The 21,704-nt window shown below is 38.1% G+C and overlaps 1 protein-coding gene across 4 annotated transcripts; it reads left to right on the top strand.

Annotated features, from left to right (window-relative positions):
- Nucleotides 1-192: 192 nt before the first annotated feature.
- On the top strand, nucleotides 193-21,704 carry LOC111587265 (interacts with SUPT6H, CTD assembly factor 1). 4 transcript variants are annotated; one of them, XM_023297175.3, is made up of 17 exons: nucleotides 193-409; nucleotides 1,913-1,995; nucleotides 3,891-4,581; nucleotides 6,820-6,885; nucleotides 7,365-7,572; nucleotides 8,662-8,719; nucleotides 9,158-9,267; nucleotides 9,356-9,506; nucleotides 9,580-9,662; nucleotides 11,192-11,321; nucleotides 11,395-11,512; nucleotides 12,234-12,345; nucleotides 13,699-13,755; nucleotides 15,527-15,583; nucleotides 16,912-17,023; nucleotides 18,330-18,481; nucleotides 19,711-21,704. In XM_023297175.3, exons 1-16 carry the CDS (start codon nucleotides 367-369, stop codon nucleotides 18,453-18,455), a joined length of 2,205 nt encoding a protein of 734 aa, XP_023152943.1. In that variant the 5' UTR covers nucleotides 193-366; the 3' UTR covers nucleotides 18,456-18,481; nucleotides 19,711-21,704. The 4 variants fall into 4 exon arrangements, with proteins under 4 accessions (XP_023152943.1, XP_054868260.1, XP_023152942.1 ...); XM_055012285.1 differs by lacking the exon at nucleotides 13,699-13,755; XM_023297174.3 differs by lacking the exon at nucleotides 18,330-18,481.

The following is a 21,704-nucleotide window of genomic DNA, read 5'->3' as shown; positions in this document are numbered from 1 at the left end:
TTCACAGACTAATCTCTAAGTGTTTATTTAGAAATTTTATTTAGATTTTTTTTTTTTAATTTCATTAGTGTTTTATGTATTTTTAATGTATTTCTAAATCACTTTTGAAGTGAAAACGAAAACACGTTCATAATAACGTTTGAATGACGTCATTGCGCAGCGCCCGATTCTCGGCGCATGCGTATATCGCGGGAGCTACACCATTTTGGGTCTCGGATGCTAACAGCAGCTAGCTGTCGGTGTTAGCTTCCACGGCGCTTCGTTGCTTATTTTCGTTTCCATTTTCCTGCTTTCATATCAAAGTTGAGTAAAAAGAGAGTCGAACCCGCCTTCAGGACCGAACCCGAACCTTTCTTCGTCTGAGAAATGGACGGAGAAGACGACGAGTTCATGTCCGGGCGCCGCTCCGGTAAGAATCCGCTTTGTTTCCTATTTAACTCCCGAGCTAACCGGCTAACAACAACTAGCACCCAACAGTTAACTATTATTTACCATCTAACCGGTAACTTTGTCAACGTTAGCGGGTGTTTAGTGAAGCTTCCGTCGCTAAACTCCACACCCGGACGGTGAGTTAGCTGCTAGCTGCTCGGTGCTTCTAACACCGGAGCGGCTTGTGGGTCAGAAGCAGCTTCCAGGAAATGTGTCCCGTTTTAGCTCCAGTAAAGGTGAGCAGACGCCGCTTCAGTTACATTAAACGGCCATATTAGAGGAAAATGTTTGTATGTTAAAACAACGGACCAATCAGGGGCTCTACTCCGATCTGAACCCGTCTGAGAGTCTCTTCCTGTCGGTTAGCGTCCTGCTAAGTTGAAGCCTCACTCTAGTTCCATGTTTATTGGCCTAATAGTGATTATAACATAACAAATAGTATGATAATAAATGGAATTTGCTTCAAATGACCCACCGGGATCTGTAAGCAGTTATATCCTAATGTGTCAGCTAACTTTACCTCCTCTGTGTTCCAGTTTAGTCGTTTTAAACCAGTTGAAATAGCTTTAAAGGACCAGTTCAACTCTTCAAATGCAATTTTCTACTTGGCAAAAAGTGACTGCATTGTGACAAAAATGTTATTAATGTCTCCAAATGACTTGATTTCATTCTCGAGTCATATTTTAGAGATACAACCTAAACTGAATGACTACAAAAAGGTGCAAAATTGCCAAAGTTGTCCACAAAACAACCCCAAATTGAGCAATCAAAAAGGGATGTGACAACAAAGTGATATAAAATGGCCAAAATGTGATGCACAACGACCACATAGAGACACAAAACAAGCAACATATTCCACAAAATAATCACAGAGACATAAAACAAGCAAAACACCTCAAAAAGACTGAATGAATACAAGAAGGTGCAAAATGACCAAAATGCGACACAAAACAACCCCAAATTGATGTAAAATAACCAGAAAGGGACGCAGACGGCCGTAAAATGGTATGAAACGACCAAAATGACCACAAAAACGTATAGAACGAACAAAATGTTGCACAAAACAACCACATAAAGACATAAAACAAAAAAATATGATGCAAAACACCAGAAAATAGAAAATAGCCAAAATGTCACACTAAATGATTACAAAAAGGTGCAAAATCCCCAAAATCCTCCACAAAACATCCCCAAATTGATGTAAAATAACCAGAAAAGGATGCAAATGACCACAAAATGATGGAAAATGACCAAAATATTGCACTAAATGGTTCCAAAAAGGTGCAAAATTACCAAAATGTTCCACCAAATGACCACAAGATGACATAAACGGTACGCCTCCATACAGGCTGCCAGTTCACGAGTTGCAGTTTTTCCACCAGAAACTTCTATGACATGGTGATTGTGTCAGAAATCAGCTGCAGACCCTCTAAATATAAAGGCTGTAACGTGCTAAAGGATGTTCCTGATGTGTTTTCTGCAGATGACGGAGGCGGAACTCCGGTTCAGGACGAACATCCGGCGTCTGATGGCGAAGAGATGAGGAGCGACGGGCGTCAATCTGAGGTAAAACTGCTTTATGATCCGCTTATTCCTGTTTGTTTACACTCTGGATTAAAGAGGAAGGTGTGTAACGTCCTTTAAGATGCACAAGAATCCCAGACTTTTCTTTACACTACGGCACCGAGTGTCCCAAAATAAAATGAATAAATCTGTCCAGGACATTAGAATCCTGAATCCTCATCATTTAACTCTAAAACTGGCCTTTCAGGCTGAGCTGCTTCTAACGTTTGTTTTCCTCATCGATTGAACTCTTGATTACTTTCAAGCTGTTCGGGAAAACATCAGAAAATCAATAAAGCTGTTGTTGTTTTTGCACAACTGTGTAAATACAGCAGAAGTTTACATCCCCTGGAAGAATTAGTAAAATGTCCTTTAATGAAAACATAAATACAATCTTGTGACGATAAAGAACTGTCTGACCACTAACCCGAAATGAAAGAAAACGTTTTCCACAATCAAACATATGTTCTTAAAAAACTAACAATATTTCACAAATTTTGCCAGGATATGTAAACTTATGAGCACAACTGTATATACTTTTCTAGATGCGCAGTCCTCCTCCAAGGCTGCTCATTCCCCCATATGGCATTGTCAGAAAAGCTGCCTTTTTTGAAAATAGAAAAGCAGCATTTGTTTTTTAGTTATTGATGATCAGAAATCACGGCAACATAGAATGTGGTCATTTAATATAGATGTACCCACAAACAAAATGACGCTGCGCTGAGCACAGGCGTGTGTTCTACATGTGTACGTTATGTACAGATAACGAATCACGTGACCTAAATATGTAGCAGGTGGCGGGAATTGATGGGACTCAGAAACACCCCCACAATTTAATCAGTTGTTCCTTGAATCATTTCCAATGGATAAGTCCTGAGTGGTGGATTTGTAGTCGGATCACAATCATGTGACGTAGTGTTCACTTGTTGTCATGGTTACAGTGACGCCGTGCCGCTATCTCACAGTGATACAGAAATCAAACAAACCCGTGGATCCAGACTATAAGCTGCATCACTGCCAAAATGTAATCAGTTGGTCCTTGTGTCATTTCTGGCCTTCCCTGAAAATTTCATCCAAATCCGTTTGTCCGTTTTTGAGTAATGTTGCTAACAGACAGACGGACAGACAGACGGACAAGCCAACGCTGATCGTCACATAATAAAACAAGAGAGAAAGTATAAAATGAAATGAGACATAATATAGAATAAAAGACTAAAACTAGTTAAAGATAAAAGTACACTTCACATAAAAGTGTGTTTTCAGAAGTGATTTAAAAGACCGACCGGCAAAAAAATTCCCCAAATTTCTGAATTTTGGAAAAACCTTCAGGAACAAAATCCCAATAATTCCTTAAAAGTTTCCCTTAAAAGTTTTATTTCAAAAAATCCCCCAAATTTGGCAAGAAAATTCTTGTAAATATTTTCAAAAAATGAGTAAAAATCTTCCAAAAAAATCCTAAAAATATCTAAAGTGATTCAATATATACCAGTAAAACTTATTTTCTGTAACCCTTTGATGCGTAGACCACATCAGGAGATACCCATTTTCCATTGGATGTGGGTCACTTTTTACCCAGGTTATGCATCAAAGGGTTAAGAACATTCACAAAAAAATCAAAACAAAAAAAAAAGATTTTGGTTGATTTTTATGTGAATGTTCTTAAACATTTTTAACATTTCTTTTTTTTCACCAAAAAAAGTTCAAAGATTTCCCAAAAATGTTGAAAATGTGGACATCAGGAGTTTCATTGGGAAAATATATTTTTTTTCCACATTTTCAAATTTTAAAACGGGTCAGTTTTGACCTGCAGGACGACACAAGGGTTAAACAGCTGCAGATTAGTTTTCTGGTGATTGATTGGTTGGTTGGTTGATTGATTGGTGTTTTTGTGTCGGCAGGACGAAGGCAGTAACGACGAGGACGCCGCCCAGCGGATGGAGACCGGCGGAGCGGCCAGCGGCTCCGACAACGAGGACCGTCGGGGTCCGAATAGCGACTCCGAGGACGAGGCTGCCAGGGGTCACTGTGACGACGGGAGCGACTCGGAGGCGGAAGCCCCGCGGCCGGCCGACAGCGATGACGACTCTCCAGTCAAACGCAGGATGAGCGCGTCCGACGACGAGGAGGAAGATTCTCCGGAGAAACGCAGGACAAGCGGCTCGGACAACGAGGAGTCGTCGCCGATCAAACACGGAGCGTCCGACAACGAGGAGGCGTCGTCTCCTGCCAAAGGCAGAGGGAGCAGCTCGGACATGGAGGACGGCGAGGACGGGCACAAGGCGGCTGCCGACAGCGACTCGGACAACGAGGACGCCAAACCCGCGGCGTCTCCAGACCACCGGTCCAACGCCGACAGTGACTCTGACACAGAGACGCCAGCCAGACCCAAGGTGGTGGCAATGGACTCTGACGATGACAACAAACAGGAAGGACGTGGAGGGAAGTGGAAGGCAGTGATGCAGTCCGACAGCGAGGAGGAGGAGGAGGGAGGACGGAGGAAGGCTGCTGCAGGAAGTGATGGAGAGCAGCGACAGGAAGACGAGGAGCGACGGCAACGAGACGACAGCGATGACGAGGACGAGAAACCAGGTAGGAAGTGAGACAAAGGCCAGTGAGAGACGATGAACTTAGAGCTCCATGGTAACTGATGCTGCACAGCTAGAGCTCCTGGTAACTGATGCTGCACAGCTAGATCTCCATGGTAACTGATGCTGCACAGCTAGATCTCCATGGTAACTGATGCTGCACAGCTAGATCTCCATGGTAACTGATGTTGTGGCGCTAGATCTCCATGGTAACTGATGCTATACAGCTAGATCTCCATGGTAACTGATGCTGCACAGCTAGATCTCCATGGTAACTGATGTTGTGGCGCTAGATCTCCATGGTAACTGATGCTATACAGCTAGATCTCCATGGTAACTGATGCTGCACAGCTAGATCTCCATGGTAACTTGATGTTGTGGCGCTAGATCTCCATGGTAACTGATGCTGCACAGCTAGATCTCCATGGTAACTGATGCTGCACAGCTAGATCTCCATGGTAACTGATTCTGTGGAGCTAGATCTCCATGGTAACTGATTCTGTGGCGCTAGATCTCCATGGTAACTGATTCTGTGGAGCTAGATCTCCATGGTAACAGATGCTACGGCGCTAGATCTCCATGGTAACTGATACAGTCTTCCTGAGTGATTCAGATTCTCAGCTGAAGTTTTGTCCACAAATCTGTACATCTGTACGTTACTAATCCCACTGAATGACGGCGTGTAGCTGCAGTGTCACCCTCTGTATGCATTGTGTTGCCATGGAAACTGACATGTATTCAGGTGGTGATGGAGAAAATCCTTAGATGTGTTTTTCTGTTTGGTTCTGATTTGCTGCCAACAGAACACAGATTAGAACATTCATCAGTAATCATCCAGTATAATTAAATTCACTTTAATTTAACCAAAAACTAAAGTTACTTACTCATCTCCCCTCATTATGGGATGCTGTCGGACCTAAATGTCAACGTTTAAAAACAGTGGAGTTTCAAGTTTCAGAGCTCTGATGTGCAGCTAGAAGGTAGAAATAAGTCAGCAGCATTCAGAGTCACTGGGTGGAAAATAGCTGTTTCTGGACCACTGATATTTACCTTTATTTTGTCAAGTGTTAGTTTACAACATAAGTAATCTTAGGGTAATTCACGTAGTACTTTATACTGCAGAGAAAAACCCAACAATTCCAGTGATTCTCTTAACAGTTTTCAGCTGAACTGTGATTAGATCTTTATAATCAGAACCAGAATTAGTTTTCTCTCCTATCAGATTACTGATGTGATTCTGAACAATCAAACTGGGTCCAAATCAGGTCCACAGCAAACCAAAATTATGGTACAATGAAGATAAATGTGTTTCATCTTAATAATTCAGTTAAAAGGCTTTAGAGGTCTTAAATTTAGTTTACAAAGGTCTGCAGTCTGTAGGTGATGATGTGATGTTTTATATCTGTAAACTATGAATAGTTGTGTTCATTTTCCATTTTTTTAGGATTGTTTTGCCTTTTAAAAATAACAGGAACATAAAGAATATTAAATTTACCATCACGTAAGGCTGAAAAACTTTGAACACGACAATAAATTATTAGTCCACAGACTTGACTATAAACAAAAGGTGTTTTTACGATGACTAAAGGTTGCATTTTGGTTCCCAGTCTGGTATTAATTGATTAAATATTAACCCTCCTGTTGTCTTCATTTACGGGCACCAAAAAATATTGTTTCCTTGTCTGTAAGAAATCCAAAAATTCAGCAAAAAAACACTCCAAATTTCTGAAAATTTGCAAAACTTTCAGAAAGAAAATTTCAATAATTCCTTAAAAGTTTTCCTTAAAAGTTTTATTTTTAAAAAATCCCCCAAATTTGGCAAGAAAATTCTTGTAAATATTTTCAAAAAATGAGTAAAAATCTTCCAAAAAAAATCCTAAAAATATCTAAAGTGATTACATATCAGTAAAACTTCTAATACTTTCTTTAAGAAGATTCAGAAAAAAATCAACCAAAATCCAGCATGTGTATCCAGCATTTCTTTTTTTCCACCAAAAAATGTTTAAAGATTTCCCAAAAATGTTGAAAATGTGGACATCAGAAGTTTCACTGTGAAAATATAATTTTTTTCAAACTTTAAAACGGGTCAGTTTTGACCCGCTGGACGACACAAGGGTTAAAACAACATTCATTTCTGTAGTTGTTCGATGTGCACGACACTGAGAAACCTACTAAATTACATTCTGTGCCACTTCAAAAAGGTGGTTTTTTTTATCTCTTAATGTGTGTTTTGTGTTTGCAGTGAAGAGGAAGAAGGCGATCTTGTCGGACAGCGAAGACGAAGACGAGGAGAAAGAAGACAAACCAGGTAACAGGAAGGAAACCTGCAGGTTAAAGCGGTTCGATGGATGATTTTACTGAAAACTGACCGAATATTGTGTAACATGAGTCCTGTTTTAGGTTATAATGTTCTTTTTAGTGAAGTTAAGTCAGTTTTAGCATCGTATTCAGGTTTTCGGCCACATTCACATATTTAAACCGACTAAAAATCTAATCTAAAACACGTCAATATAATGAATTCCAAGAGAAGTTTTACACGTTTCTGAGAAAGTTATCAAAACTTCATGTTTTTTGGGCAAAATTTCCCATCATCCTTCAGTGTTTATTAGTAATTACGGAGGTCAACAACAGAAATATGGAGCTGATTGTCCAAATTTGGAAAAACCTATAAGATTTTATTAATTTCAACACTTTGAATAATGTATTTAGACATATTTAAATACTATTGAGCATCAGTTTTTTACACGTAGATTAACGCCATCGTCGGTCTCGTTGTTTCCTGTGCAGCGGTTAAAAGGAGTCGGGCGGTTTCGGACGACGAGAACTCGGACAGCGACGACGGTTTGGTCGGTCCAGATAAAAGTCTGGCGGCCAAACTGAAGGAGCTCGGCTCGGACAGCGAGAGCGAAGACGACGAGAGGTCGAAGGCTGCGGCGGGAAACAAGGACGAGAAGGCGCTGTTCGGCAGCGACAGCGAATCAGGAGACGAGGAGGAGTGAGTGGTTCTGTCCTGGTTTAACCCTGAAAACCTTAAAACTACACAAAAGGGGTTGAATCCTAGTAAAACAAGGAAAATCTATGTAGTTAAATATGTGCAGTTTAAGTCATAGAAAGATGCTAACTACACAGCTAAAGTCATAGAAAGATGCTAATTATGCAGCTAAAGTTACATAAAAAAGCTAATTATGCAGCTAAAGTCATAGAAGAATGCCAATTATGCAGCTAAAGTCATAGACAGATGCTAATTATGCAGCTAAAGTTACATTAAAAAGCTAATTATGCAGCTAAAGTCATAGAAGGAAGCTAATTATGCAGCTAAACTCATAGAAGGAAGCTAATTGTGCAGCTAAAGTCATAGAAAGAAGCTAATTACACAGGTAAAGGCACTAAAAGAAGCTAACTATGCAGCTCAAGTCATAGAAAGAAGCTAATTAAACAGCTAAAGTCACAGAAAGAAGCTAATTATGTTGCTAAAGTCATAGAAAGATGCTAATTATGATGCTAAAGTTATAGAAAGAAGCTAACTACACCGTTTAATCTACAAAATTAACCAAATCTCAGTTTAAAATCCTCATATTTAAGCAAATTTCACTTTATTCTACATGTTTAACTTACAAAAAATGCTCCAATTCCCTAAAAAAAAAATTCTGAGCTCCTCAATGCAGAGAAACTGTTACAAGTTTTAGGTTGAACTGCAGGCAGTGTTTACACAGAGCAGAGATGAAACACCTTAAATCTAAGTAGTTAAATATCTAATAATAAAACAAGGATTTTTCCAGTGTTAGTAATACCTATAGACAAATATTGGACACATTGATTCCTGTTTATTCTGTAAAATAAACAGAGAACTTTAATTTTTGCTTTTACAGGACTATTTAAAGACCATTTGTCCAACTTTAGCGACTTTAAAGACACTTAATGGGAATTAACATCTATTAGAACTTAACAGATTTTACCACCAGAAAGTAGGAACATTTTGGCTGTAGTCCTTATGCATCTGCTTTTTTATTTATTCAGTCAAGAAAACATCTCTGTTGCCATGAAACTGCCTTTTAAATCTGAGCTGCTTCTGTTTTTGTTGCAGGAAAATGATTGCCGACATCTTCGGAGAGTCGGGAGACGAGGAGGAGGAAGAGTTCACGGTAAAAAAAACACTTCCGTGTGTAGTTTGTTTATTTTTGCAGGAACGCAGTTAAAAGTAATCATAAAACAGTTGTGTGAGATAATAAATAAAATGGTGTGAGATAATAAATAAAATCAGGAAAAACAATAAATAAAAGGCAAAAAAACAAACTGAGAAATTGTTCAATTCATGATTGTCTCTAAAATAATGTCTTACTGCTGCATTTACTCAAAAATGCGATAATTGCAAGGATTTCAGTAAAAATATGCTAAAAACCTCATATAAATAGTTCAGATTCATCAGAAATGCATCAAACATAATGTCTGAAGCTAATGCCAGTAGCTAAAACTAGCATTAGCATTAGCTGCGGCTTCTGGAATTCCACTTACTCACTGCTTTAGCTGCACATAAACCAAAAGCAGTTTAATTAAAGCCATTTTTTTGTGTCACCTTGCAGGGATTCAACCAGGAGGATCTAGAAGGAGACAAGAAGGAGGCGACGGAGAAGCAGCAGCAGGTGGAGGAAGACTCCGACTCTGACGAAGGCGTCGATCGCAGCGGCCAAGAGTATGATTACCCATCGATAATGTCGATTTCTGTTTGTTTTACGCGTTTACATCCTGGTATAAAAACTGCTTATTTTTGTGTTTTTTAGCACCAGCTTCATGTCCGACTTTGACATCATGCTCGCCAAGAGGAAAGCCATGAACAGCAGGAAGAGGCGGCACAATGACGGAGGGACGTTCATCAGCGACGCCGACGACGTGGTCAGCGCCATGATCGTCAAGATGACCGAGGCGGCGCAGGTCCGACTGTCACAATAAAAGCCTCGGTAATAATCCTATGCGGCATCATCCTCACCGACTGTCTGTTCAACAGGAGGATCGAACTCTGAACAGCCAGAAAAAACCGGCACTGAAGAAACTCACTCTGCTGCCACAAGTCGTCATGCACCTGAAGAAGTAAGATCAGCATTTTTCTGCTTCTCACATACTTTTATATTGACTACTTTTGTTAGGTGAGTTACAGGAGGAAATGTTTTAGCTGAACAGTGCCAGTAGTCCCTATTTGCTTTATCAATAAGAGTTTTATTTTTGTGGTATAATTTATGGAACGTTTCGGTTTTTCTTGGCTACAGGGACTCTAACAGAAAATATGGAATCTGAACTATTAAAGTCTGTCCAAAACTGAAACGGACAGCAAAGTACGCAGTTATAGTCACAAAAAGAAGTTATCCATGCAGCTAAAGTTATTCAAAGAAGCTAATTACACAGCTGTAGTCATAGAAAGAAGCTAACTATGCAGCTGTAATCATAGAAGAGCTAGCTAAGCAGCTAAAGTTATAGAAAGAAGCTAACTACACAGCCGTATTCATAGAAGATGCTAACTATGAAGCTAAAGCCATACAAAGAGGCTAACTATGCCGGTAAAGGTACAGAAAGAAGCTAACTACATGACTAAAAGTCATTTGAAGAAGCTAACTACACAGCTGTAGTCATAGAAGAGCTAGCTAAGCAGCTGAAGTTACAGGAAGAAGCTAACTATGCAGCTAACGCTGTGCAAAGAAGCTAACTACACAGCTAAAGTCATAGAAAATAACTAATTTTTCAGCTAAAGTCATATAATGAAGCTAACTACACAGTTAAGTCATGGAAAGCAGCTAATTACACATTTAAATCATAGAAGGATGCCAACTACACAGCTAAAGTCACAGAAAGAAGCTAATTACAAAGCTAAAGTCATAGAAAGAAGCTAATTATGCAGCTAAAGTCACATAAAAAGCTAATTATGCAGATGCAATCATAGAAAGAAGCTAACTATGCAGCCAAAGTCATAGAAAAATGCTAAGTACCCAGCTGAAGGCATTGAAAGAAGCTAGCTATACAGGTGTAGTCATAGAAGCGCTAGCAAAGCAGCCAAAGTTACAGGAAGACGCTAACTACGCACCTAAAGCCATACAAAGAAGCTAACTATGCAGCTAAAGGTATGGAAAAAAGCTAACTGCACAGCTAAAGTCATACAAAGAAGCTAACTACACAACTAAAGTCCTAAAAGAGCTAACTGTTCAGCTAAAGGTACAGAAAGAAGCTAACCACTAAGCTAAAATCGTAGAAAGATGCTAACTATGCAGCTAAAATTACAGAAAGAATCTAGCTACAAAACTAAATTCATAGAAGAAAGCTACTTACGCTGCCGAAGTTACCGAAAGAAGGAAAATAGATAGATAGATAGATAGATAGATAGATAGATAGATAGATAGATAGATAGATAGATAGACACTTTATTAATCCCGAGGGAAATTCAAGACACCGCTATAGTTATAGAACAACGCTAACTATGCTGCTAAAGACATAGAAACAGCTAACTACTGGGCTAAAGTAATAGGAAAAAGCTAACTATGCAGCTAAATTTACAGAAAGAAGTAAACTTTGCAGCTAACGTCGGAGAAAGATGCTAACTAAGCAGCTATGTTGTTACGTCCGTCCCTCAGGCAGGACTTGAAAGAAACCTTTATCGACAGCGGAGTGATGTCAGCCATCAAAGAGTGGATCAGTCCTCTTCCAGACAAATCTCTGCCGGCTTTAAGGATCAGGGAAGAAATGCTCAGAATCCTGCAGGAGGTGAGTCCAGATAAACGTGAACCTCGGCGCTGTTTGAAGAGTTCAGTCTTTAACACTGCGTTTCCTCCTGCAGCTGCCCAGCGTCAGTCAGGAAACCTTGAAACACAGCGGCATCGGACGGGCCGTCATGTTTCTGTACAAACATCCCAAAGAGTCTCGATCCAACAAAGACCTCGCTCTCAAACTCATAAGTAAGTTATAGTCACAGAAAGAAGCTAACCATGCAGCTTAAGTCATAGAAAGAAGCTAATTGTACAGCTAAAGTCGTAGGAAGAAGCTAACTATGCAGATAAAGTCATTGACAGAAGCTAACTGCACAGCTAAAGCCATAGAAAGAAGCTAACTACACAGCTAAAGTGATAGAAAGAAGCTACTTATGGAATTGTAGTCATAGGAAGAAGCTATCTGCACAGCTAAAATCATTGAAAGAAGCTAACTACACAGCTAAAGTCATAGAAAGAAGCTATCTACACGGCTAAAAGTCACAGCAAGAAGCCAACTACTCAGCTAAAGCCCTATACGGAAGCTAGCTAACAGCTAAAGTCATAGAAAGATGCTACCTACATAGGGAAAGGCACTGAAAGAGGCTAACTATGCAGCTTAAGTCCTACAGAGAGGCTAATTCTGCAACTGAGGTCATAGAAAGAAGCTAATTACACAGCTAAAGTCACAGAAAGAATCAAAAAATATATATGTACTTACTTTCTGTCATTCATAGCACATAGGAGACATTTCTGAGTTCTCTATCCTTTGTGGCTGTTCTCTGTCTATAGAGGTCTTTAGATTACAGTGAAAAATGAACCACAGTGAAGAAAAATTTGACTGAAACATCCAGAAACTGCTGCTTGGAGTTCAGAAGGTTAAATTATGTAGTTTGTGTATTTCCTGCCGTGACGTCTGTCTTGTGTTTAGATGAATGGTCGCGGCCGATCTTCGGTTTGACGTCCAACTACAAAGGAATGACGAGAGAAGAGCGACAGCAGAGAGATCTGGATCAGCAGATGCCTCAGAGACGACGACTCAGGTAAGAAAATCAGACTGAATCTACCAATCCAACACTTAAACCGAGGTTATAGTAATATTAAATCCAGGTTTAGATAACAGAATGTAAATAAGTGATTAATTTTAAGGTGTCATCTCCCTCCTCCACTCTGTATTTCCCTCAACATAATCAGTCTGTTTCATTCTTTTTATTGTCTTGTGGATTCTGTTTTCATCTTCTCTCTTCGTCATCAGATGTTCTGTTCTTTCCTTCAGCCTTTTCTGTCATCTTGTTATTTATTTGTTTGTCCCAAAACACACACTGATGGTATTAATGAGTTTTAGAAAACAGAAAAACTGACAAAATTTCACCATTTCCAGCTTCTCAAAAAGAATAAAATAGAACTTTTTTTATTGAGCACAAAATCAGACACCAGTTTTTAACATATAATTAAAAGCAGAATGAGAATTTTGCTATATACAAGTAATATAAGTGTAACCTATTAGAGTAGTGATATAGCTTATTGTTGTAAGAAAAACTTATTTAATTTATTAAAAACTGTCTAAACTCAAGTTGCACGTATAAATATTGCATATTCGTGAACATTTATGAAAGTGTGTCAGCTGAAAGTAATGAGATTAAACTGCTTGCTGTTGTTTTATTCAGTTAAAAGCTGCATATCTTTAGATTTTAGCCTGTTAGTCGAACAAAACAGCACATTTACAGGCATATTTCATGGAAAGAAGCTAACGACACAGCTAAAGTCATGGAAAGAAGCTAATTATGCAGCTAAAATCATAGAAATAAGCGAATTATGCAGCTAAAGTCATAGAAAGAAGCTAAATGTGCAGCTGTAGTCATAGGAAGAAGGTAATTAAGCAGCTAAAGTCATAGATATTGAAAAAATGTGTATTATTGTGATATTACTGGTAAATAACGTCGGTTCCAAACAGAGCCAGACCACATGTTTAAATTTTCCACATTGACGCCATAAGTTAACATGATTGTTGCCCAACAAACTGCCACCACTGCAGATAACAAAACTATTTAAGGTGCAAACTCTTTGTTTTCTGCTGCTCAGAATTTGGTCTCAGTGTGACACAAACCAATAAAATCTCCCTTTGACCTCAAATGTTGCATCAGGAGACACTTCTAAGACAGAGACAGATTAGCAGATTTAGATTTAGTGAAGGTTTTCAGCTTAAAATCTCTCAAGCTGTTTGCTAAATGTCCCTTCCAGGATGCTAATTTCAGACTGAAAATAAAATATGATTCATGTAAAAGTCAGTTTTTAGGAAAGAAAGCTGTGTTAATATCATTCAGTACTAAAGTGTGAGTTCTGGGACGGTTCTTCTTCTTCCCTTCGTCTTCATCGTCTCGCCTCTCGTCCCTCAGTCAGCCTCAGAAGGTGGAGAGGGCGGAGGAACCCGACGTCTTCTCTCCACCCACCAGGTCCAGTCAATAAACCGCATGTTTGCACTGCAACTACGACTGAGCGGGAGTTTAGTGGAAAACAAACTTTTAACCTCTTTCTGCAGCAGCTGTTTGAGTCTAACTTTACTGTAAAACCTCTCAGCACCTTTAATTAGTGGTTTCAGCTGACATTACATCTGGTGAAGTATAGATAGAAATACAAAAGCAGACTTTTTGGTGGAAGTATTTGGACAGAAAGTGATATTTTGTGTGGAATAAACCTTTACAAGCCATAAATATTTGAACAAAAGGAGGTATTTCGGGTGGGATAAACCTTTAAAGCTAAGTATTTGGATGGGAAATGGTTTTTAAGGTTTATTTTGCCCAAAATACAAAATGTTGGCATGAAAAATGATATTTTAGGTCAAATAAAGATTTTTACAATTAAATATTTGGTTGGAATAAACCCTTAAATCTACAAATATTTGAACAAAAAAAGTGCATTTTGGATGAACTAAAGCTTAAACTGTACACAGTGGAACAGAAAGAAGTACTTTGGGTGGACATGTCTTTGAAAACGTAAATATTTGGGCAGAGCTTCTTTTGTGGTGGAATAAATTTTTAAAACTACAAATATTTGGGCATACAGTAGTATTTTGGGTGGAATAAACATTGAAAATGACAAATGTTTGGACAGGAAGTAGTATTTTGGGCGGACGAAACCTTCAAAATGACAAATATTTGGACAGGAAGTAGTATTTTAGGTGTGATAAACCTTTAAAACTACAAGTATGTCAATGGAAAGTAATATTTTGAGGGCAAATGAAGGGAAAATGGTAGTTTGGGTGGAATAAACCTGGAAAACGACAATTATTTGGACAGGAAATGGTATTTTTTACAGAAGAAATGTTTAAAACTACAAATATTTGGACAGGAAGTAGTATTTTTGGGCAGAATAAGCCTTCAAAACTACACATATTTGGGCATAAAATAATATTTTGGGTGGAATAAACTTTGAAAACGACATATTTGGACAGGAAGTAGTATCTTGGGTTTACTACACCTTTACAACTGTAAGTATTTGGACAGTAAGTAGTATTTTTAGTTTGTGATAAACCTTAAAACTACAAATATTTGAGGGAAAGTGATATCTTTGGGTGGAATAAACCTGAAAAACAACAAATATTTGGACAGGAAGTAGTATTTTGTGCGGAATAGACCTTCAGAACTAAAAATATTTGGCCGTAAAGTAATATTTTGGGTCGAACAAACTTTGAAAACAACAAATATTTGGACAGAAGGTAGCATTTTGGATGTGATAAATCTTTAAAACTACAAATATTTGGACAGGAAGTCGTATTTTTTGCAGAATAAGGCTTCAAAAGTACAGGTATTTGGACATAAATTAGTATTTTGGGTGGAATAAACATTTAAAACTACAAATATGGTTGATGAGAAACTTGTTTCCCTGGTAACCAGCCAGCAGGGGGCGCTGCTGCAGAACGGGGTTAAAGTGTAGGACTGTAAACGGAGTGAAGGACTGAACAGCCGTCAACATTAAGGAACGTTTTTCTAATCCTGGAGTTGGTTTTGTGCTTTTTAACGTGAATGAATCTGAACGTTTGTTGATCCTCAGAAACCTGCAGATGTTCAGGTGAGGCTCCGGAGGAACCGGTTTACCTGCAGACACCTGTAGATGGAGACTAACCTGCAGTGATGTTCAGATAACAGCATGAACTTTTGGACTGATTAAAGATCTTCTCGTTAACCCAAGAGTCTGTTTGTGTTTCTGCTTCTTCTTCTTCTGCAGCTCTGGAGGTCAGACGCCTCGCAGGGATCTGGAGAAACAGCTGACCGGAGAGGAAAAGTGAGTTCAAATTCACATTTCAGTGTTTGTTTTTAACTACAGGAGTTAAAGATGACGTCACTGTTTAGTTTTTTTGGCTCCAACTTTAGTCAAATTAGAATTAAAGCAAGTTTTGTTTATGTTGGACGTGTTAGAAGATGGACAGAAATAAAAATATGACCAGAAACTAAAGAGAAACCAGGAAAAAAGCCTGTAAAATCAACACGTTTATAAACAAAACAAACAAGACAACAGCACTTAAGATTAATTTCTAATGTTAAACATGACAAATATTAAGAGCAACCAGAAGGCTTTGCAAACATGAACCTGTTGATATGTTTCTTGAGAATGTCTTTATTTAGGAGGAAAACATTTTTACTCACTGCATAGAACAAATTCAGGATTTAAAGATGCATTTTATGTGGATAAAGTTTTGTTTTGTGGGAATTTGTTTATTTAGCGCTGTGGTTTTTCATCTAAAATTACCAGGAATGTAGTTGTGGACTATGTTGGTCAGAAGGAAAAATAGTAATAAGAATAGTTTGTCCTGATTTCACACGTTGTTATGGCTTTTTCACACATTTTTATGAGGATTTCACATCTTTTTATGACGATTTTTGCTTTTTGTTGTGATTTTACATATTTATTTGGCATTTTTGAGTTCTTTTGTGTTGTTTTGTGCCATTTTTGTCTTGATTTTTTTGTGGTAATTTCTAGGGCTGGACCTGAATATCCGAATGTTCGGTCGTTACACCGATATCTGAATATTAATTTTTGAGATCTGAATATTCAGATCACCCCTTCATTTAAACCCCGCCTCTCGTGGGACGATCCGAATATTCGGATAGTCATCATTAATTGGGGCCAAATATCTGGAGCCCAGAAATTGCTATTAATTTCATGTTTTTGCGGTGATTTCACAGATTTTTGTAGTGATTTTTACATCTTTATTTGGCATTTCTGAGTCCTTTTTGTCTTGATTTTTGCATCTTTTTGTGGTGATTTTACTTGTTTTAGTTGTGATTTTACCTACTTTTCTGGCAATTTTTTTTCATTTTTTTGCACTTTATGCTGAAATAATGAGAACAGACTGGGATCTTAGCAGCTTCATGTTTTCATCTGATTTCTGAAAACACATTTATTGATGATCAGAACAAGAACTAGTGAGGAGTGAAACACAGACCAGTTAGCTGCTGTTTTCAGATGATCCAGATGTTGAGCTGATGCTGTTTGTAAAGTTTAAACTCCATGAAAACATCCCGAAGTTCATCCTGCAGCTCCTTTCTGTCCACATTCTGTGTAATAATAATATTAATATTAATCATAATAAACCTGCTTTGTCCCTGCAGAGCTCTGCGACCCGGAGATCCTGGTTTCTGTGCTCGAGCTCGGGTCCCGATGCCCTCCAACAAGGACTACGTGGTCCGACCCAAGTGGAACGTGGAGGGCGATTCCAGCCGGGTGAGTCCAGAGACCAGATCTGAGTCTGAAAATCTCGATTTAAACCTTCAGGAAGTTTAAAGCAGTGACTCTGAAGCTTTAAAACGAACTACAGGAGCTTCACCTCCGCAGATTGTCTGATTTTAATGAATATTTTAGGTAAAATAATCCTAAAAAAATACTTTCTTGTCGTCTCACGTGAAATTCGTTTGTTAAATCATATACAGATGGTTCTATAGTTGAATAAAATAAAAAAAAAATATATTTTTAAATAATCAATGAATTAATATAATAATTCTTACTTTGTTTATTCAGTTTGATTACTAATTAATATTTTAATGCCCAAAAAAAACTTAGAATCAAGTCGGATCTGAATGCACTGGAACAGAAATTAATACAAAAATTTATTTGAGTCTGAAAATGTTTTTAAAAATATATAAAGAAAATGTGAGATGCGTAATTTTAAAGCAGTCTTGTTCAAAAAGTTATGTTAAGCTGAAATAATAAAACAATAAAAACAAATAAATGAGTACATTTCTTTAAAAACAATGTTGAATCGGCATATTTTAGACGTAATATTGAAGCAGGAAAATGTAAAATGGCTTATAAAGTAGAGAAGTGATTAAAAAAATAACTAACAAAAAAATCTGAGTAAATGTCTCTCTGCTTATTAGATAATCAAACTTCACGTCTTTATCTGGCATTTTTGTGTTATTTTTGTCTTGGTTTTGCATCTTTTTGTGGTAATTTTCCATATTTTTATGATTATTTAACGTGTTTTGTCGTGATTTCACATCTTTTTATGATGATTTTAGCTTTTTGTTGTGATTTTACAGCTTTATTTGGCATTTTTTTAGTCCTTTCGTGTTGATTTTGTAAAGCAATCTTGTTAAAAAAGAAAACTGAAAAATAATAGAACAATAAAATCAGAAATAAATGAGAACATTTCTTTAAAAAAAGTAAATTATCATATTTTAGATGTAATATTGAAGCAGGAAAATGTAAATGTAAAACCAGAAGGCTTATAAAGTTGAGAAATAAAAAATAACTTTAAAAACTGAGATAATATCTCAGAAAACATTAAAGTATCTCATTTTTATATACAATATTGAATCAAACTTGTTAAAATTATTAAAATGTTTGTTGTTACGGTTTATTTCAGGAGATTATAAGAACGGTGAGGCATTAGAAACCTTTTTATTCCTGTAAAAACAAGAACAAAATCACGCTGGGGTTGTGGTTTCCCGTAAAGCTCTGGTCCCAGCCATCAGTCAGTTACCTGCCATCAGGTGAGTCCAGGAGCTGAGCTGTGATTGGTCCCCTGTAGAGTGGCTATAAAAAGGCCATCAGCCTGCTGGAGAAGCACAAACGTCGCTTCGCCGAGCAGAAGAAAATGCGACGACCGCAGGGAGCTGTGAAGATCAGCATCGAAGGGAACAGGATGCCGCTGTAGCTGCCGCTGCTCGCCTGTAGGGGGCAGTAAGTCCGACTGCATGGAGTGAAGCAGCTCAGAGTGGCGCGTCTGTCTGCAGAGAACATCTTTGATATTCTAATACTAAAAAATACCACAAAATACTAGAAAACAACCAGCTTAAAGTACACATCCTGCAGTAAATCCTCCCTCATGACGCTTCGGTTGTTGTTGTTGTTGTGGTTCGACTGATTTTAAAACGCTGCAGTTTGAGTTTCTGTTGAAGTAAAGTCACTGATATGGAAAAAAAAACTGCAGAAACTTCATGACGGAGGATCAGGAAAAAACTAACGAATGATTTCTGGAGGCTTTTTAATCCTCGAAATGCGAAACAAAAACCTCAACTGCAGTTAATTTGGTTCTAATATTTAAATATTTCATCATAAAGTGGTATTTTAGGTGTGATAAACCTTTAAAACTACCGTATAAATATTTGGGCATACAGTAGTATTTTGGGCAGAATAAATGTTGAAAATGGCAAATACTCAGACAGGAAGTAGTATTTTGGGTGGAATAACCATTTAAAACTACAAATATTTTAGGGAAAGTGGTATTTTTAGTGGAACAAACCTTGCAAACGCTAAATATTTTGGCATAAAGTGGTAATTTGGGTGTAATAAACCTTTAAAACTGCAAATATGTGGATGTAAAATAGTATATTGACTGTAAAATACCTTTCAAACCACTGCTAAAGTCTCAAAAGTGGTTTTAACTACAGAGAAGATGAACGGGTGACTTGTCAGTTAATGTACACATCTTTAAAATCACATCAGAAGACGGTAAATTAAAACATATGAGATAATATAATGTGCTAGCAGGTGTCCGTAGGTTCCAGTCTTGTCTGGATTTGGATTTTAAAGTCGTACGTATAAACACGAGTTTATGGACTTAGTGTTGAGAAAAAGGATCTTCGGCTCTGTCTCTAATTGATTTTATTTCTTAAAACCAGAAACATTTCTCTGTTTCTCACGCCTGGTGGCTCTGAATGAGGTGTTTGTGAATTCTCCGGATGCTAACTGTCCCAGCATGACAAGTGAAGTGTGCTACAGAGTGACGAAATGCTAAAAATAACGCTAAAAGTGTTGGAAAGTGTCAAATCCTAACTGTTGTGGAACGTCTTCAGCAGCAGTTTAGCGTTTCGTTATCCTTTTAGGAGATAAAGATGGTCCGCTGAGCATCTTTCTGTCTTCATATTTTAAATAAATGTTGTTTTTCTGTGTTTTTTTTTTCCCTCCAGGGTCCGGTGAAAAAAGGTTTATCTCGAGTGGATAAACAGATGCGTAGATTTGCTGACATCCGCCGCCTCACAAAGACGGGTCACGCCGTTAAAATCAGCGTGGAAGGAAACCGGATGCCGCTCTGATTTTTCTTTTTTTGTCTTTTTTTTTTTTTAAACTCTCCATAGGATTTATTCAGTTTTTTTCTTTTTAACATTTTGCTCCTGAACAACAGCTGCTTCCTCCTCAGGTTCAGCTCTGCCTTACTGAAGGACTGAGGTCAAAACTCTTCAGTCAGAATGTCAAAATAAAAGAAACTTCGCTGGTCTCTGGACAAAAACACTCCAAAATGATCGAGAGAACAAACATTGGCTTGTGTTAGCAGTTAGCTACATTAGCTGTCGCTCCACAACAGCTGTATCCAAAATGTTAGCTGATCTTAGCACTGAATTAGGTTGTTCAAAATAATGCTAGCAGTCTCCAAGTACAGAATGCTAGCTAATGTTAGCAGACAGTTGGTAGAACTGGTGTTATTTGTCTTTGATGTTAAGCTAGCATCAGCTAAAAGAGCTACTGGTCCACAATCCTCTCTAATGTTAGCAGTCACTTGGAGGAAAAACTAAAATAAGCTGATTTTATCATTATGCCAAAGCTAACTAAGATAGTTATTGTTAGCTGTCATCTTTATCTGTCTTTAGTAACAGAATCCTGGCTAATGTTAGCAGTCGGTTGGAAGTGAAATTGCTGTAATGCAGTCCTGAGTAATAACTTTTGTTAACTTTACCTCATAGCCAACTAAGATGGCTAATGTTAGGCTCATGTTAGCATTCAGCTTTATTGCCAAGTCCAGAATTTTAGCAAATGTTAGCCGTTGCTTAGAAGTATGACTTGTATCGGCCAACTTTGATGTAATGCTAGCACCGGCCAAGATTGTTGATGTTAGCATATACAGAAAGTTAGCTGATGAAATCAGTCACTTGGAGGTAAAACTGATTTTAACCAACATTATCTTTGTATCAAAGCTAACTAATAAGACTAATGTTAGCTATCAGGAGGTAAAATTACTATAACGTTGTCTTTAATATGAACTGTTAGCTTTATGTGAAAGCTAACTAAGATAGCTAATGTTAGCTGTGCTAGCTTTAAGGTAAATGTAGCTCGTTCATACTTTAAGATTGTGTCATGAGCTAGCTACATCAGCTTGAAGCTTTATCCCTAAACATAGGTTCAGAACACGAGCTAATCTTAGCAGTTGTTAGCAGCTTCAGACCAACTGGATTGTTACTGTTGCTAATGTTAACACAGTGCTAATGTTAAATTTCAGTAACGTTAGCTGATGTCAATTAGAAGAGGAAACTGACTTTCTTTCATATCTTGAGCATCTGGCACTTCTTACCGTAGTTAGCTACATCAGTATAATGTCAAATGGCTAGCAATAGCTGATGTTAGCAGTTAGCCACATTAGTTACGGGATAGCAACAGGATCCACTAAGATAACTAATGTTAGTGGTGTGTTACCTTTACCTAAAGCTGACACAGTTAGCATGTGTTAGCCTTCAGCTTTTCAACTTTTTACAGCTTTAATCTCTGAGGCTAAGGCTAGCTGTTAGCTACATCATCATGAAGGTCTAAAGTCTCATTTTATCCATTAGCATTAGCTTCTGTTGGCAAACAGCTGATCTGAGGGTTGTTTTGGTGAGTTTCTTGTCCAGAGGACCGTCAGGTTTCAACATTGGATCATTAAAGTCCCTCCTGCCCTCTTTGTCTCTGGATGTGAAGGTGTTTGTATTCTGCTGATAGTCTGGTCCATTTTGTCCCTTCTCTGCTCCCGTAGCAGCTGTACAGGAAACCATGGACTCTGCAGGACTGAGTTCACACATTGACACAAGGACTCTGTTTGACCCGGGCCAGGTCTGTGGTCCGGAGTCGATGTGGACTCTGTGAACCGGCCCGTCTCTGTGCACTGTTCTGGATCAGATGATACTTTTCTTAATAAAGACTCCACAGAAATTCA

Source organism: Amphiprion ocellaris, chromosome 7, assembly GCF_022539595.1.
Source record: "Amphiprion ocellaris isolate individual 3 ecotype Okinawa chromosome 7, ASM2253959v1, whole genome shotgun sequence".
Lineage (NCBI taxonomy): Eukaryota > Metazoa > Chordata > Actinopteri > Pomacentridae > Amphiprion > Amphiprion ocellaris.
This window is presented reverse-complemented; position numbering and strand designations above follow the sequence as displayed.

Coding starts and splice junctions, on each gene's coding strand:
- LOC111587265 (XM_023297174.3), top strand. CDS start 367: ATGGACGGAGAAGACGACGAGTTCATGTCCGGGCGCCGCTCCG. Junction 13,756..15,526: donor GTCTTCTCTCCACCCACCAG/GTCCAGTCAATA, acceptor CTTCTTCTGCAG/CTCTGGAGGTCAGACGCCTC. Junction 17,024..19,710: donor TGGAGGGCGATTCCAGCCGG/GTGAGTCCAGAG, acceptor TTTTCCCTCCAG/GGTCCGGTGAAAAAAGGTTT.